Source organism: Gallinula chloropus (genome assembly GCF_964237585.1).
Source record: "Gallinula chloropus genome assembly, chromosome: 1".
In the NCBI taxonomy this organism is placed as follows: domain Eukaryota; kingdom Metazoa; phylum Chordata; class Aves; order Gruiformes; family Rallidae; genus Gallinula; species Gallinula chloropus.
In genome coordinates this window covers 65683382-65697833 of record NC_140085.1, presented here as the reverse complement: position 1 = coordinate 65697833, position 14452 = coordinate 65683382, and the positions used below count along the sequence as shown (strand labels likewise).

Sequence of the window (14452 nt, the reverse complement as noted above, 5' to 3'; positions counted from 1 at the left end):
CCTTCTAGCACCCCATTTTCCATAGCTAGTATAAGTTTTCATATTTACATCCCTAGAGATCAGAGCAGCTACACGCTGGCTTTTCAGAGGAATTACTGTGACACTTACTGCCTCCATGCAGATTGCCTGCTCCAAGCCTGTGCTCTGCCTGTATCAGAGAGAGGTGGGGAAGTAGGGTAAAGCTTGGAGAAAAATCTCTTCCTGTGAGTCAGTAGTTTTCCCTGTCTTGGGTGGCTAATAGGTATCACCTGTACTAAAGAAAAAGGGAAATTGTGATGGTATTATTGTTATGCATTTTGAGAATAATAAAAGGAACTGTGCTTAATATTGAGAATAATAATAAAGAAACAATACGCTTATTACCGAGAATAATAAAAGAAGCACTGCAAAGGTTTGGTAAAAGTTTTTGTTGCCTTTTTTATCTAACTGGAAACATAATACAGATGAATACAGAACTGTTAGCTGAAAAAGAAAGGTGTCTTTTATAAAAAACATCTTTTTTTTTTTTTTTTCCAGCAGTCTGTCAGGCATTTAGTCAGAAAACCACAACAGGGGTTAATAGAATATGTTCCCCCCCCCCCCCCCTTTTTCCCCCTCTCTTTCTTTGTGGGGTATTTTTTTACTTTAGTATTTCTCCAAGTAAACACTTTTCCCCTACAAGCTCAGGTAGCCAAATAGAATTTTTCCAGTGAGAATATGATGGGAGAAAAAAAAATCCTTTTCTTCAATGGCGACTGGGAAATGGCCCTTATGTTTGTCATGGACAAATCAGAAAGTAGTCCTTGCCCTTAAAAATAATCCCTAAAGCATCATTTCAACTGGATTTTGAAAAGCTTGCCCTAGCTTTGGAGAATTTTAGCAATTAAAATGTTTCCATTTCCTGAAATGGTGCTATCAAGAGTTGCCAGTACCGTTAAAAAGACGAAGTGCAAGTTTTGTCCATCACTACTGATTATTCCACTTAATTGTTACCACTTCTTCTTGAGCTTTTGTTATGCCTCCTCTGAATGTTTTTGTTAGACACATCATAATCCCTGGAAGAGGGGTTAGAAAGAATGAAGACCCAAGGGGTGGGAGTCTACAGCAATCCAACAAGTGATAGTGGGAAGTGGGAATTCCTGAGGAAGACTGGAAGAGTTTACCTCTTTCAGCCGTTTTGCCAGCCACGAATCCATGTGTGGCATTGCTATTGTAGCTATAATGTCACAGATACATGCGGAGTGTTTAAAGGATCAAGATTAACTGCAAAGAGTGTAGGAGGAAAGGCAGAATGCAGGGAAGTGCCTCTGTTTGTCTGTTAATCTTAATTTCTTCTTCCAAGGGATAATGTGTGTTACACATACAACATACCTCCCCCAAGTTGTTGCACACGTTTTTACTGGCAGTGACAGTGCGATCCCACAATGAAAATATCAAAAGGAATATCCTTTTTGTGCCCTGGGAGGTTATTAAGATTCCCTGGGATGGGAATAAACCATTCAACTCTACCTGAGACTAATGCAGTCCCAAGCTGAGGTAGTATTTCTGCAGTGGTGAGGACAAACTCCTTTAGTGAGTTTGTTTTTACAGGGATTTTTGATAAGCTAGAGTCTTTCCCATTGGACATTCTTACCAGGGCTTACAACACAAGAGTCGATTAGCATTGTACTTTCCATAACAAAACCTTTCAGCTGTGCTGCTGGAAAGCTTTCAGGCAGGAAGGCTAAATGCTTAGCGGTCTCTAAACCAGTCATCCCAGCACTTCAGAAAGAACGATAGATGTTTAATTGCGTATCAAGCTATAATAGTGGGTGACTTCCATGCTTTGAAGAGTTCTTAGGACAGTTACTGGTGAATCTGCTGCCCAGGTTTTCAGAGATGCTTGTTTCCTACAAAGGAGCTGATGAGAATCCTGGTTGTACAGCATTAGACTGGATGACTTGTTTATCGTTGTAATAATTCCGATTTTCCTGTCTCTACTCTTGCCCATAGGATCAGGCAGCTAAAGATAAAGCCATGCAAAGTATGGCTACAATGTCATCTGCCCAGATTATCTCTGCAACTGCCTTCCATAGTAAAATGGCCTTGCCTGGTCTCCCACGACCAGCCTACCCTGCTGTTTCTGGGGTGAGTGAATCAGTGTCTTGGAGGAGTTGAGTTGAAGACCCTTGAGTATTTGAAAGGGGGGCGGGACCTACTTAGGGAAATCCTGAGAACATAAGAAAGAACAGGCCAAAAGGCATTGTATTTGTAGAGCAACTCTTGACATATGGCTTCAATAGTTTGGGTCTGATTCTCTGCTCACACAGATGTGAAAATAGAGTTTTTCTGTATGCTTTTTTAATAAAGACACAAGTGAGAGAGAACAGTTAAATCCTTTGGGTCTTCAGCTGCCTGAATTATTTTTTATGTGTTTATATCACTTTTCTTAGTCTAGGATCTTGTTGATTAAAACTGCTTGGGCCATCCTGACCCTTTCTCAAGATTATTATTCCCAAGATCATCCTGAGTGCCTACATCACAAATTGATGGCCCTTATATAAAATCCTTAGTAGACAAGGGAGGGCTGTCAACATCCCCATACCTTTGAGTTGGGTGTAGCGAGCTTTTGCTGAGGATTGATTTCTGCTAAAATACTCCTGTGGAGCTGTCCAGGGGAAAAATGGTTCCTCCAAGAGAGTCACCATCATTAAAGCCTTGGAGGTGGAGGCACAAGGGGCATACATTTTTAATATTAAAAAACACTGTTGGGTCGGTTGCTCGCATGTTGCTAGTAGCAGTGTGTTGAAAGAAAATGAAGACCAGTCAGCACCTCCACAAGGATGAAAACAGGAAAGTAGAAAGAAGATCGGTCACATCTTTAAAATTATGTGAGCTTACAGTTTCTTTCCTCAGAAAGGAGCAAGCCTTGCTTCTCATCTCTGTCCTAAGAGTGGTGATTTTTCCCTGTATGTTGTTCTCTTGCAGTTTTGGCAAGGACCTTTGCCAGGCCAAGCTGGATCTTCCCAAGAGTGAGTATTCCTTCATGTGAGCATCCAAAGCAGGTTCTTGTGTTGCTTCCTCTATCCTGTCTGAGGAATACCGTTAGCTATTACAGGGTTCCCTGATCATGGATCTGAGATTTTAGTTGAAGACAAAAACTGAGAGTCAAGAGAGAATTAAATAGATAAAATTCTGTGTCTTAATAGGATACCTTCAATGTGGATCACACCCCTTTAATGTGTCCCATGACTCAACAGTCTAATTTGGGTTATTTCTGGGGAGCTACTGAATCTAGCAGTTCAATAGAGGCGAGCCTGCTGAAGCTCTGTGCTCCCAAGTTCAACCAGTAGCAAGGTTAAGCATAAATTCCTGGTAGGTAGACATGCAAATACATACTTACTTTACACAGACACAGAACAGCAGAGATAGACAAGGCTCAGTGCTCACACAGATACAAACAGCACCTCATCCTGTACTGGCTGGTGAGGGTGAAGGCACACTAGTGGAAAATACATCTGCACTGTGGATCTGTCTGGGAGCTGCCCTGGGATCCCTTGTCTCCCTGTGTGCTTCCAGCCAGGCACGTGAGGCCCTGAAGCCCCACTGCTGTTGCAGGCCTCTCCTGCATGCACACTCAGACACACGCATGTGCACACGCACACAGAGCGGCCCTCCTCCAGTCACTGGGCTTAGATACACAGTACACCCAGTAGCTGCATCTTCAGTTTCCCTGGTGTGCCTCTCACAGAGATGGAAACACACACACACACACTCATCTTTCAGCCCACCTCCTGGCTCTGCAATCTTTCTGTCATTTGGCCCAAATGACAACACCAAATCATGGTCTCTGAAGGACCCACACAGCTGGAGACAACACACAGACTGGCTCCCTAATTATCTACTTGCTGGCAGGTCTGGCTTTGTAATTGCTAGTGATCACACCCACCTTTGCTGCTGGCACTCCAGAAACAGAGACACATGCAGGACTTGGAGCCCCTCATGCAGAAAAGCAATTAGAAATAGAATTTAGGGAGAAGATTGTACAGACTGCACTGACAAGGTGAAGGATCTGGACAGATTGCTGTACTGACTTCCTTACATGTGGCTGGCACTTCTTATCACCTAACCAAGCAGGAGCAATTTAAGCCAATTTAAGGTCAAGCAATTGCAAGGTAGTATGTTCTGCACACCAGCCTTGTGTTCGTGCTCTCTTTTGGTGGTGTAGAGCAGATCAGGGAACAGATATAAAATACCTTATGGCTAGTAAAATAATGGAAGCCATACTAGGAGAAGTAAGAGAGAGATTTTATGCTTTTCTCTTGAAAGTGAATGAGGAAGTATTGACTTAGTAGGTTCTTTTCTTCTTCTCTTGGCCACACAGAAAGATAATTTCCTGAAGAGACTTTCTCTCTCAGGAGAAATACTCGATGTAATCTGCGCAAACTGTTGGACAAGAGTCTTTTGGTTTTGTGGGGTTTTGTTTGGTGGGGGTTTTTTTCTTGGCTAACTGTCTCCCTTTGTGTACTTCTGTAGTGTGAAACCTTTTTCTCAACAACCTTATGCTGTACAACCTCCGCTGCCATTACCAGGTAGGTAAGGAAATGTAGTTCCCATCTTTGAAATGACATTTCAACTTCAAAAATAGGCAACACTTTTAAAAGTTTAAAAATTCATTTTAAAGATATATTTTTACTTATTGAAATATTTCAGTGAGCCCAGAATTTTTTAAAAAAAAATTTCCTCTTAATACCAGTGTCCACCCTTTTACTGAGAAGACTGGAGATTTTAAATTTTATTATTAAAACCCCATTTTTTTCCTATTTAGGTTGGTTGGTTTGGAGTTTCTTTTCCTCCTGGCTCATCAGCAAAGAGAAGTTTACATATCTCTACTGTCCTTCCACCATGGTGCATGTACTAGAATACTGTTTTCCATCAAAATGTGATTGCCTTTGCAATTCCTCATTAAGTGGAACAGTAAATGTCTTTTCCTTCCATTTCCCCATTTTGAGAGGTTAATGGTCACATTAATGGTGATGCTTCATTCAGATATTAAAGCAGTGAGAGAACACTACTCATGTAGGGCTCAATCTAGATCCTCTTAAAGCTGCTGAACATTTTTTCTCTGGTGTCAAATACAGGTAGATTGTCTTTTACATTATCTACCCTGAAAGTGCTGTCTTAGTAGAGGGTAACCAACGAGCCATTTAGAGCACAGGTAGAGTGAGGACCTTGGGAATGCTATTTTTGTGTGATGACTGAAGTCGTAAGAAAATGTAATTAGCTTTGGCAACAGGTGCTCTGCTAGAAAGCTATCACCAACTCTGCTCTTTCTAAATTTTGTTATATAAATCCTGTGTGCTTAGGGTTTGAGTCTCCTACTGGCCTCCCGCCTTCCCCATCAGCACCAGCTTGGCAAGGACGAAGGGTTGCTAGCTCCAAACTTTGGATGTTAGAATTCTCTGCATTCTTGGAACAACAACAAGACCAAGACACAGTAAGATACACATCTGACTCCCACCCCTCATTAATTTTTGGTCTTCAGGTAGCTCCTGTTCATGATGGATATGTTATACTCCTATATGTATATGGAAATACTTGCTTCATTGCTGTACTGAGAATAGAAAGCCATCTTAGGGAAACACAAGATGTCCTTCTCTTAAAGGATAGAATTGCCTATAGCAATATAGCCAGCTCTGTACCATGTGCTTCTGGCCTCCATTTCCAGGGTCATGGATGTTCACATACCAGAGCTCAAGGTACTGAGGTCATAAGACAGTAGTACAGCCCCTGCTGGGTTATTCTAGCTGTCCTGTTCAGCCTTGGAGGATGGACCCAGAATCAGATGATGGTAAGATCACATGAAGCCACATATTTTTCTGGTGTGCTAGAAACTTGAATTTGGCCACAAGTGGAATGAATTTAAGTCAATGTGTTTCCATGGTACCCCTATAAAATGGAAGTAGTGAGATTTGCCAGTGTCATTCAACCTTGAGACACTGCATCTTGAAGTGTATTTTGATGGCAGACCAGCTACTTTTTTACTTGAAAGTTCAGAAAAGGTGCTAGTGTTTGGCTGGTACCTTGCTATGGGATTTCAGGCAGATCTTCATAGGCCAGGAGTGTTTCTATTTGACCAAGTGACTGGTGAGAGGTAACACTCTGTATCTCAGTTTATTTCAGACTGTATAGCAGCGACATGAGGCAATAGTTTAGGAGTGAATAGAAAAAAGCCCCCACAGTAATGTTTCAGAATAAGAATGGATGTATTGATAAGAAATAAATAACAGCATGAGCTGGTGTTAGCAGAGCTATTTCTGCCAATAATCCTGCTCTTTTAGAAAGTGCTATCAAATTTTCAGTGAGTTCCAGAGTCTTCTGTCTGTGAATGTTCAGTAGGTACTGAACCATTTTCTAATTCTGTTTTTCCTCTCCTTGCAGTATAATAAACACCTGTTTGTGCACATTGGGCAGTCAAGCCCCAGCTACAATGACCCCTACCTCGAGGCGGTGGATATTCGGCAGATCTATGACAAGTTCCCTGAGAAAAAAGGGGGCCTGAAGGAGCTCTTTGAAAGGGGGCCAGCTAATGCCTTCTTCCTTGTCAAATTCTGGGTAAGGGAAGGACCCTTTGTAGGGTACCCATTTGCTATGAAGTGCTCACTTTTTTAAAGAGGTCCCCACCTTCCAACAATTTTCCCCGGGCAGGCAACGATACAGTCATGACTGTTGCTGTACAAGTCCTTTATTCTGGCCTGGAGCAAGAAGTCTCTTTCACAGTAACATGTGTACAGTTGTTCTTGGCTAGTTCTCTGGAGATATCATTTGCTGATGGTGACTTGGGCCCTTTAAGTCTTTATTTATGTGTAAGTGAAGAATTCAGAGGAAATTACTCTCTGCATGCTCTTATGTGTTCACTTCTCAGTGTTGAGTAACTTCTCAGTTTGAAGCAACATTTTTTCATCTCTTCCTCCTGTCTCATTAGCTGCATTCTGTGTTATCCAAGTACTAATAATTTACAGATGCATATTTACTGCAGGCATGAGGACAGACAAAAGATAAGAGAGACATATTCAATTGGGTTATGCTGGCAATGTATTACTGAAATGACTTCTGGTAAGTTGGCAGAAATCAGCCTGGCAAAAGGCTACTCACTCAATTTGGAATTTCTTGAGTTAGCTGAAATTTGAAAAAACCCTGTCCCATCGTGCTTCAGGGTACAAACAGCAGAGTTCTGGTGATTGATATTATCAGAGGCATGAGAAGATTAAGAATAATAGCAGTTTGGAGCAGTCGTTAGATGGCTGAGGGAATGCATAATGGGATTTGGAGCCTTTCACCTTGAGTTTACCACTTAAAATTCAACCCCAGGTCAGGAGTGACATGATGAGAAATGAGCTTTCTTATGTCATACTCTTCATAAAATCTGGCACTGGAAAGCCTCTTAACTGGTGCTTTCAGGAGAGGAAGAACTAAGTTCCTTGAGATGCAACTTCCCAGCTGTCCCAAGCCTAGTCTTTCCAGAAGTTGGAGAATGTTGGCTGGGAGTCCCCTGTTCAAGCATCTGGTGCTTAGAGCATTAGTTATTGGTGAGTGTTGGAGACACCTAATTTTACTACGTGCCGACTATGTGCCACTGATCTGGGTCCCTCATGGGATTAGGCTCTTTCAAAATGCAGCAAGGCCTGGTTGGGAAGGTCAAAAGAAAAAGCAAAACCAGCCCTGTTCTGGGTAGAAGAGAAACACTTGGAAGAAACAGCAGAACCTTGCTGAGATGAGTATCCTTCAACAAAATCCTGGTAGTGATTGCCTTTTTAAGAACTATCTGGAAAAGGATCTGATGTCATAAAAGAGAGAAAAAAAGAATAAGAGGGGATAGGTTCTAAGAAGTGGTCCTTGGACAAGTGGGACCCTGCAACAGCTGCTTCCTGCTGTGGAGTAGGGATCCCAGGAAAGACAATGTTGAGGTAAAGAATATTCTCTCCTTTGGGAGATTCAGGAACCAGAGAAAGAGCTTAGAGGGAGATGTTGCATAGAGAGAATAAACCACTTTTAATTCCGTGACTTGAGAGGAGAGAAATCATAGTGAAATTGTGATCTAGTGAAACTGCGATTTTATTTACTAAGATTGTTAGTGTGCTTTTGTGCTACTGGGGTTGGGTTTGGGGATTTTCTTTATTTTTTTAATATCAGCAGGATAAATGTGGCCTATGCATCATGCCAGACCAACCTAAGTTAGGCTTTTGAAGGATTTATGTGCTGGGGTATCATTAAGTTGGACTCTGTGGACCCATGTAGGGGGTTATGTCTGGTGTTGTGAGGTTATCGACTCCATGAAATTTGGCTTGTGTAAAGAGATGTGACACAGGATTTGAAACACCTTTACTCCAACACGCACATGATGCCCTGAGGCTCTGCATCTGTACAGTTATATATTGACAGTAATACTTCTGGGCTTGGTTTAATATTTTGACTCCCTGATTATTTTCTTTCTTTGGTAACCTCGTGCTGTTAAATCCCACCTGGAGTTAACACTAAAAGGCTGTCACAAAGAAGCTAAGTTTACAAGTCAAGTCATTGATTTGATGGAAACAGTTGAGGCTTCTAAGAAGTAAATAATTCAGTCTTGTATTTGTTTCTCTGTGTAGACAGTAGTGTGGGATGAAAACACCGTTACTGGTGCCATACATATTCTCGATGAGAAAGGATTGGGGCATTTTTATGATTCGTGACGTATTTCACAGGAGTACTTTACATTAATCCTCTTGTAAGGTTTCAGCCAGAATCTCTAAGGCAATAAAACTCAAGTTAAAACCCCTTCTGCTCCAGCTGATGGCAGCAAGCTGTGTGGTGAGGTCAATACGCTGGAGGGAAGGGATGCCATCCAGAGCAGCCTTGACAAGAGAGATGGGCCCACACGAACTGCATGAAGTTCAGCAAGGCCAAGTGCAAGGTCCTGCATGTGGGTTGGCGCAGTCCCAAGCACAAATACAGGCTGGGTGGAGAATGGATTTGGAGCAGCCCTCAGGAGAAGGACTTGGGGGTGCTGATTGATGACAAGCTCAACATGAGCCAGCAGCGTGCGCTAGCAGCTCAGAAGGCTGGCTGTGTCCTGGGCTGCATTGAGAACAGCGTGGCCAGCACGTCGAGGGAGGGGATTCTGCCCCTCTAGTCTGCTGTTATGAGACCCCACCTGGAGTACTGTGTCCAGCTCTGGGGTCCTCTGTACAGGAAAGATGTAGAGCTGTTTGAGCAAGAAGGGCCACAAAGATGATCAGGGGGTTGGAGCACCTCTCTTGATAAAGACAGGCTGAGATGGTTGGGCTTGTTCAGCCTGGAGAAGAGAAGGCTCCAAGGAGACCTGTTTGCAGCCTACCAATACTTAAAGGGGTTCTACAGGAAAGTGAGAGAAAGACTGTTCACCAGGGTGACAGGACAAGGGGCAATAGCTTCAAGCTGAAAGAGGGCAGGTTTAGGTTAGACATTAGGAAGAAATTCTTTACTCTGAGGGTGGTGAGGCCCTGGCACAGGTTGCCCAGAGACATGGTGGAAGCCCCATCCCTGGAGGGCGTTTAAGGCCCAGTTAGATGGGGCTTTGGGCAATCTGGTCTAGTGATGAGGGTGTCCCTGCCCATGGCAGGGGTGGGGTTGGAACTAGATAATCTTTGAGGTCCCTTCCAAGCCAAAGCATTTTATGATTCTATGAAGAATTCCAAAGCTTTTTGTTGCAGAACTTTGAATTCAACATGCCCAAAATATTGTGGTGAGGCAGTCTTAACCAAAGCACATGAGCCATCCCTTGTAATGTATCGTGCTGTGTGTCATGGGTCTTCTTGAGTTTGGTGTATTGCACATAGATGTGTGTAGAGCACCGCCCCCTGCCCCCTTTCCAATAAACACTTTTCACAGATAAGGGAATGTGTTAAAAAAAAAAGACCTCACGAGTTCAACAGAAGAAAACCAGATTTCAGCTGAGATTTTATAACTCTCTGGAGTTTTATGCCTCTGCTGCAGTATAAGCTTAGGGTGCTTTTTCATTTTGCTGTCTAATGGCTCTGGACAGCTACAGATGTCCCTCTGATGTCCAAAAATGTGTTGGATAAAGCAATTAGTACATCAATGAATTTATAGCACCATTTTAGGATAAAGGTATTACCCCATAGCAAATTCCCAATACCCTTAGACTTGTTCAGTGCAGTTAAAGACTTGAAGGGGCATTTTGAGACGTGAAGGTATGATTGATTTTTCAAAGCTTCTGAATTGAAGGGCTGGTTGCAGGTAGCAGAGACTTAAAAATATCAAGGCTTTGAGTAGGTTGGTTAGTATGTATGTGGTTTTTAGGCTTGAAGAACCTGAGGAAGGAACCTGCCCTTACTGCACTGAATATACCAGATGATTTTGAGCACCAGAGGCCTAATGCTGAACACCAGGGTTGGGGTTGGGGTTTCTTGACATCGCAGGCAGCACTGAGGATCTAGTGTGACTGAGGAAGAGATGTTCATGTTTGTTCAGCGGGGCTTTAAGTTATTTATGCAATAGCTAAAAGGAAAAAGATGATTGGTATGAAACATAAGCAAAGCTTGCAATTCTTCCTTGATTTTGGCACTGGGGTTGTGGTACAATGAGCTAACCCTTGGACTTGGAGTGACAGGTTGTATATGACATCTGTGTGACATTTCTCTGTGCTCCAAGTGCATTCTAGCACACGACAATGAATGTGAGATATCAGCCTCCCAGCACATGGGCAGTGGCAGCTCTGCTCTTTTCTAGTGTAATATCATCTCTGCCACCTGTTACTTGGTTCTCCCCATGAACTCCTCCTATATGAATCGCTATTAATAGTTTGTGGAAGAGGTGTTCTCAGGGCTTTGCACGTTAGTAGACTGGTGCACTTGCATCTTAAAGTTTTCAGAAGTTGTGAGACTCTGGGCAGAAGATAGAAGGAAAATGTCAAACCAGGAATTCAGGACAGGCAGTAGTTTGTCCACAACAGCCATCTGCAGAAGGGTAGATCAGGGCAATTGCTTGGGAGGCTTTCCTTGCCAATGATTAATTTATGTAGTATTTTTTTTTCCTCCTTGGTGATCAGCAAGCTGGACTGGTCAAATCAGTGTATATTTTCTTTCCAGTAAATAAATGACACTTTTGCAGAAGGAGCCGAAGGGGTGGGCTGGAGACTGCTGTCCTACACTTGGCTTCTCTCCTGTACCAAGCAAACCCAGTCAAAACAGCAGCAGTGCAAATTCCCCTCGGCACCCTGCCCTGCCCACTGTAGCCAATCCTGACCTGACTTCAATCCTGCCTTCAATCCTGACCTGACAGAAACTGCCTGGGGAGCAAGGAGATTGTAACTTAGTCTCCGTGTCCATTCGGCCCTTGGCACTTCTTCTGAGGAAGCAGAGCAGGCAGCCGCTAGCAGCAGATATTTTTATGATCTTTGCACAGTTCTGCTGAGGGTGGATTTGACAGCCCATTCATTCAACCCCCAGCCACCAGCACCGCCTCCTACCAGTTGCTACCTTATATTAGGGGATTCTGTCTGTGGTGCTTCTTTCACCAAAGTTATGCCCCATAGTTTTCAGCAGTGGGGAGGCTGTTGGGAGCAAAAAACAGATTGAAAGACTGACTTGTTGAGGGAATCTGTCTGATGGGTGTCAAAATAATGCAGTCCTGGGGGCTTAGCTAACTTGAAGCTACCAGTACTGTTGGCATGGCCTTCTGCTCTCTTTGGCTAGCTCAGAAACTCTCCCCTTTCCCCTTTCTTGGAGGCTGAATCTGCAGTGACACAGGTTTTGGACTGCTCTTAAAGATTTGTTCAGCTTATACCTTTCCATTGACCACGTGGGACCTGCATGCTAGATACGGGCAAGCCATGGTTTCCCATGGTATGTGATGCCGTTTGGACTCTTATCCAGTCATTGCTTTTCAAACCCTCAGATAAGCTGAAGACTGACTCTCAAAGGTCCCCTTTCCCCCTGTGACGAATTTCAGAGAAATTTTGATTCACAGCCTCATCTTGGTGGGAATGGGGCCTTTCTCAGTAACCAGTTATGACACTCACTTCCACCAAAGATAAGACAAAAATCTTGGCTTGGTTAGGACAGTGCAGTATGCCAGCTTTTCTGTGTTTCTTTCTTGGGGTTGCATAATTTCAGTGATACGCTCAGATAAAATGAATTTTCAGCAGAGCTGAAACTCTGAGACCAGCAAAATGATTTAAAAGAAAACAAAACAAAAGTAATACTAGCTTTTTGAGCGCTACTGTGCCCTTCCCTGAACAAACCCCTTCTCTCTGCCATCTCAAAATCTTATCTTGTAGGTTTTTAAAAATTCTGCTTACTTCTCTGGAAAACAAGAAATCTCAGATGTTTCCCCCCAAAGTGGACAGATCAGCTCTCTTGCATGCAATATGTAGACCTCTTGAGATGTGCTAGATTGCAGATTACTCTGGGATTGTAGTTTCAGTATAGCTGGAAGTTGTCAGGCAAGCCATGGACAAATATGTCATCTGTGCTGAGCTTGCACAGCAAACCAAATGCATTCCTGACACATCAGATTGCTTTTATGCTGGAGTGCACACAGCTTTTTGCACCTTGAACTTCTTGGGCAGAAAAAGAAAACCTTGATTTCGTCAGCTAAAAATAGTATGGTCCAGTTGGAGGCTCATGACTCAGATTTAGCTTGTAAGATGCCTCATCTACCTACGATCCTGATCTTCTACCTATCCCCTTGAGGGGATGGAGAACAGCTGTTTTGAGTGCCTGACACCACCCAACCAGCTGAGTGCTGCTGCCCCGCTGCAGTCCCAGCAAGTTGCTAGCAGTGGCTGGTAGGAACTTGAGGGTCAAGGCAACTCAGTCCATTGCCTACGGACTTTCCTGGCTATGCTTCCTTTGGCTGCCTAGGCTGAGGTAAGGAACATATTCAAGAGTTACCTTACTGGATTCATATTCAAGAGTTATCTTAATGGACGTACTAGTGTGTTTGCCAGTGAGGAACTGAGTCACTGAGACTGTAGTCTTCAGGTCTGAATCACACTCAGTTATGTATTCAACAAGTCCATGCATTCCCAGGCTATAAAGATCACCTGATGAAGTGCTGAGAAGATTAATTTCCTTTAAGTCATAGTCACTGTTATTCTCCTGTATCTTGAATGGATGGAATGTACTGCACAGATTTAAGCAGACCTTTCTCTGCTTACCTTGGGTGCTCACCCTGGGGGCAGGTATGCTTTGATACAGGGTTTTCTTTAGAGAAGGAAATTCTGAAAGCGAAGAGAAGAGTCCTTTCCCCAAAGCAGCAATGTGGTTTCTAGTCCTCATGGCCTAGATGTTATGAGGAGCACATAGGAATCTAGGCATGAAGGCCATAGCATTTTTAGATGTTAAGTTAAAAGCAGTGGCTCTTTCGGCCATTGGAGACCTCACGATGTGCAGTATGATTTTCTCCTGGTGCAATCCTGGGAAGTTTAACTGCGTCTATTAGTGATTTACCTCAGTCCTGTTGAGATTTAGAAGTTACTTTGGCTATAGCAGATAACTGTTTTTCCTCAATTTTCTGCCCTGTCTCCTTTCAGGAGGAAATTCTCTCCATAGCAGGGAAAACCTAACAGATTGGAGTTCCTTTCCTCTGTGGTTCTTCGGTCTCATATTCATGTACATTATCGCTGTTTTCAGTTTATATCAATAAACCAGGCTGCAAATAATTCAAGAGCAGATATATGTGTGCTAAGTAATCTCTGGTACAGGGGCAGTAACTTCCATGAAAGGGTGGGAACCAGCAGCTGTAGAAGGGAACCAGCCTGTAGCTGCAAGGCCAGCAGTACCTGAGGTGCTGCAGCTCCTTTTCTCCTGTAAACGTGAACTGAAGCTCTTAGTTATAGATGCTACTGTCGTTCCCTGGAGTCACTGAAATTCTACGTATCTGTGTTCATGGGGTGGGATTTTCAGAGGTGGTAGAAAGAGATGGGTGCACAGCTCTTGTTGACTCACCACCCTAAGGCATGTCTGACAGTCCTAGCCAAGTAATATGGGGCATGCTTTAGAATAAAAGGTGTGGTGTAAACATCTGGGAGTTCCATTATGACTCCATTGCTTCACTGCAACAGGGCTTCCAGGAACATATTGTTAGGGAATGGCAATGACTGCTTAATTCAAATGGTATTACTGGAATTTTGCCTACTGCCAAATAGTTTAATGTTGATTAATTAGACGTTAACTAGCTGTGAAATTCTACAATCTGGTCTTTTGATGGGACAGTTGCCAAACTGTGGAGGCACCTAAACTGGCTTCTTAGGGCTAGTGAAGCTTTTCTCATGAAGTGGAACCTTTCTGCTTTGCCTCATGTTCATTTGCCATTAAGGGTATAGGGGCAAGTAACTTAAACTTTATTAGTGAGACCCTGTGAATGTTCATCTTGTTCTGCAGTGAGGGCATCCTTTATGTGTATGAGGTAGTGGTCTGACCATATGACCGTGGCCTTGACCCTTTGTTTT

General features: G+C 43.2%; 1 protein-coding gene across 1 annotated transcript in view; it reads left to right on the top strand.

Annotated features, from left to right (window-relative positions):
- Nucleotides 1–14452, top strand: part of TEAD4 (TEA domain transcription factor 4) — a 43658-nt gene that overhangs the window by 21201 nt on the left and 8005 nt on the right. Inside the window, exons 4-8 of the mRNA XM_084266204.1 lie at nucleotides 1972–2106; nucleotides 2947–2990; nucleotides 4495–4550; nucleotides 5325–5455; nucleotides 6400–6573. Of these exons, the coding sequence (XP_084122330.1) occupies nucleotides 1972–2106; nucleotides 2947–2990; nucleotides 4495–4550; nucleotides 5325–5455; nucleotides 6400–6573 (540 nt within the window). The remainder of the gene's footprint in view (nucleotides 1–1971; nucleotides 2107–2946; nucleotides 2991–4494; nucleotides 4551–5324; nucleotides 5456–6399; nucleotides 6574–14452) is intronic.